This window comes from Egretta garzetta, unplaced genomic scaffold, assembly GCF_000687185.1.
Source record: "Egretta garzetta isolate BGI_Z169 unplaced genomic scaffold, ASM68718v1 scaffold51, whole genome shotgun sequence".
Classification (NCBI taxonomy): domain Eukaryota; kingdom Metazoa; phylum Chordata; class Aves; order Pelecaniformes; family Ardeidae; genus Egretta; species Egretta garzetta.
In genome coordinates, this window is record NW_009258549.1 from 4,083,428 (window position 1) to 4,087,239 (window position 3,812).

Below are 3,812 nucleotides of genomic sequence, written 5' to 3' on the forward strand. Positions count from 1 at the left end.
TTCCTGCTCTGGTGAAGCTGAAAAGCATTTTGGACTCCATGTAGTCCAGCAAAGCAGGGAAGGGGAACAAGGAGGGAAAGGATCAGCATTAAATGCTGAGAGGTGGATTAGATGGCTGTAGGTAAATTAATGTGTCTTGTCTTATTTTGAAGATTCACATTATTGAATTGAACCCTCTCCAGCTCTCCTGACAATACACCCTTAGATTCAGATAAGTATTTTCAGGAGCAGTATTCCCTACTGCTCTACTCACGATTCACTCTTCAGAGGAGCATATTTTTCCTCTGTCTTAATGCAGGATGAAACTTTCCCACTAGCATTGTCTTTTCTTGAAGCTGGCATGCTAGCAGACCTTGAAATGATCTGCAGAGACAGACATACAAAAGATATGACAGGCTGCTTTTGGCAGAAAGAAGCCTCCTTTGTTGTACTGTCATCCAAGGTCAGGCGTGCTCATGTAATTCCAGTTGTTCCTGTTAAAGTTGTTCAGTTAAATGACTGTCACTTGTTTTTTTTTTCCAAAACTGTTAAGTAGGAGGTTAAACCCGTAAACTTGACACTTTCTTTTCCTTTGTGTGTTACTTCCTACAGATCTGGTTGCCAAATAGACTAACAAAGTGTCTAATTTGGAAGGTATCTGAAGGCTGCTTATGGCCTCATGCGGACTTCATTCAGTCCGCCACTTAGTGAACTCAGCTTTAAAGGAAGAGGACAAGATGCATGACATAAGGCACTTACTGGACAATCAAACCACAGGCTGAATTCCCTTCGCTGATAAATTGTTACTTAGTTTGTTTAATTGCTTGGAATTATAGCACCTGCCCTCTTCCATCTTTTACTTAAAGAATTGAGCCAGCTATTCTGAAAAAGTTAAAAATACGATTTAAATGGATAGCTAATGGCCTGTCTGTTCAGTGGGATAGTGAGATCTGCTCACTGCTAGTTTATCTGCTGTGTAAGTGTTCATGGCACTTAACTGTACGCAGTGGTAGTAGCACTGGAAGTAGTGCTAGCAGTGAAGTTCTGCTTCTTATTTTTCTCCTTAACGTGCTAGAATTATTCCTTGTCATTCCGCATCATGGCTGCTGGCAGAGTCACAGATCTGTGGAGTGAATCTCAATTAAAGGCCTTGGATTACGTGTAGGGTAAGCCCACGGAGAATTTAATCCAAACTTTTTACAGATCTCACTGCTCTATGTGTTGTTAACCCCTTTAAAGGAGGAAAAGCAAGGCAGTGATTTTGTTCCTGGCCCTTTGTCTTTTTTGCGTGGCTTTTTGGAAGATGTGCAGTCAGTGATGTAATTGACGTGGAACAGTTCTGCTGAAGTGAATTGGAGGTTCACATCTTCAAAAGTTTTTTCTTCATCACCAGATAGATTCAGAAGTATATCTTAGAGCAGTCAACAAAGTCACAGAAGAGAACAGGGATAGTATTCAGTAGTGCATTTACAGTAGTGATACACTGTCAGAGAAGTGGTTTTGCTTGTGATGAGGCTAAATCTTTAGCTGTTAGTGGTCTTGTGGGTAGCTCAGAAATCTATGGTTTTGTTGCAAAACTCTTCTGTCTAAGTCACTAGCAGAGAACTTCTAGTGAAAGGAGTGACTGGTGTAATTTGCTGGAGTAAGCGATCCAGATGTGAATGGGACTGATGTCTCAGAGCGCAGAATAGTTCAAGGAAAATGGCTGGGTTTTACTCCAAAATCAGTGTGTTAAAGAGTTCAGGCTGTAGATAGGCATAACAGTCAGAGACAACCTTGCAGAGACACAATCCAACCGGAACAGCCAATTTATAAACAGTAGCACCTGGGGTGTTGTTCTGCAAAAAGAATTCACATCTCTGCAGCTGCTTTACAAAAATAAATACATGATCTCCTTTCCTACTCTCGGACAGAAAAAGCAATTCAGTTAATAGCTGGACTGACCCGCAGGGCATTTTTTCCTGTTATTCTCCAGGATGGTGAACTGGTCTTGCTAGATGGTGGATGTGAGTCTTCCTGCTATGTGAGTGACATCACACGTACCTGGCCTGTCAACGGAAGGTATGCTGTGATAAGGCTGTTTTGAAGAACTTTGAGAAGCTCTTAAATAACTGATGGATTGAGTGTATGTGTGTTTAATCTCTGTATGAGTAGTTTTAACATGTCCCATTCTGTGGTTCTTCAGAGTAATCAAATTATATAAACTAATCTTTCAGCATGAGAAGCTGTATTCCCCACTGCCTCATTAATTACTGCATGAATATGTGTGATTACTGCTATTTTCAGCTATTACAGCCTGCTTAAAGTGCAGAGAGGGCTTTTGTGCATTCAGCTGTGGCTGACACTGGTTGTGTGTAAGAAAACAGGAATTTAGTTGACCTGTACATGCCTCTGTCAGTTTTGTGAATTTGCTGGTATGGTGTCCCTGTGGTTGTGTGTTTGATTCCTGTATGTTTTGGCTGAAGTGAATTATTTTTCCTGCAGTAGCTTTGACTTGCTTTGCTTTGGGGTTAGGCTGTCAGGTGAGAAACCCAGCCTCTACCCAGTGTATTGAATGGAATGTTGCAGTGCTGACTTGTCTTGCATTTCATATAAGGAGCTTTCCTTTTTGACTTTCGCTGCTCCAACATTGAACTGAGTCTGCCCTTAAGATAGGTTCTGGATAGAGGTTTAACTGTGAGAAATGTCCTTTGTTCCTTTTCTCAATGGTTTTCAGGTTCACCAAACCCCAAGCAGAACTATACCAGGCTGTCCTGGATATCCAAAAGTCCTGCCTGAGCCTCTGCTCCCCAGGTGTGAGTCTAGAAAATATCTACAGCCTCATGCTGAGTCTTATTGGACAGAAACTGAAAGAGCTGGGGATCCTAAAGAGCAGCATCACTGAGAGCCACTTCCTCAAGGTACTTCAAGTTTTTTTATTCCAGCTTCCCCCCACTAGGCCTGACTATTTTCTCCTTGGGTTATGTTAGTGGCTTCAGTTTGGCTCAGGAATGTGCTTTTTAGATTAATCTTCTAATTGTCCACACTCACTATGCTTTAATTCATGTTGTGGGCTAGTCTCAGCACAGGACTGGATTTCTCTAAGCCAAGGCTAAACTTGGAAGATGTGTTTCAACCATTCAGTGCACAATTGGGTCTGAAGTAACACCCCAGTCTTATATGCACATAGTGTGAATATGTGTTCCTCAACACATGCTATTTTGCTCTGCAACCCATTCCCGTTGGTCTGCACTAGTTGTTAGCATAGATGGAGCTTTAGAGTCTGAAGGGACCTATAGAGACATCGGCACTAACACAAAATTGTGGGTCCAGGGCTGGCTGCAGGCAATTAGTCATAGTTTTGTGATCTGTTTAACATAGCGTAAACCTGCAGCACCACCGAAAGGTGCAGCCCATTCTTCTCAGTCATTCCACCTGCTGCCTCCTCTGCACCATTTTGTGTCAGTATTGGGATTCACTGCGTCCCTGGTGAACAAGACTGGGAAACTGGTCTGCCTTAGAGCCAAACCTGCAGATAGAATAGGATTGGTTTGCAGTTAAGACAAGTTTATCCGGTCCCACTCGCTGCAAACCTGCATGATTGCTGATGCCAATACAAGAAAGATGGCGGAAGCAGGTGACAGAACTACCTCTTTGGCAGCAGGACAGATTTCTGCCAGATTTAATTGTCCCGCAGTGTCAGTGCAATAACAGCACAAGTTCTCACCGGTGATCGGAAGCTATCGTGCCGGTTTCTCTCGGCAGGCGGCAGCACAGCCAGATGAGACCAGCGTCTGTCTGCAGCTCACTCCCCAGCGAATGTGAGGAGCATGGGGCAGAGGAGGAATTTGCTG

At 43.2% G+C, this 3,812-nt stretch overlaps 1 protein-coding gene across 2 annotated transcripts in view; it reads left to right on the forward strand.

Annotated features, from left to right (window-relative positions):
- XPNPEP3 (X-prolyl aminopeptidase 3) overlaps positions 1 to 3,812 on the forward strand; it is an 18,519-nt gene that overhangs the window by 10,232 nt on the left and 4,475 nt on the right. For both annotated transcript variants that reach the window (XM_035903235.1, XM_035903236.1), the window contains 2 exons: positions 1,955 to 2,040; positions 2,696 to 2,879. In XM_035903235.1, the coding sequence (XP_035759128.1) occupies positions 1,955 to 2,040; positions 2,696 to 2,879 (270 nt within the window). The remainder of the gene's footprint in view (positions 1 to 1,954; positions 2,041 to 2,695; positions 2,880 to 3,812) is intronic.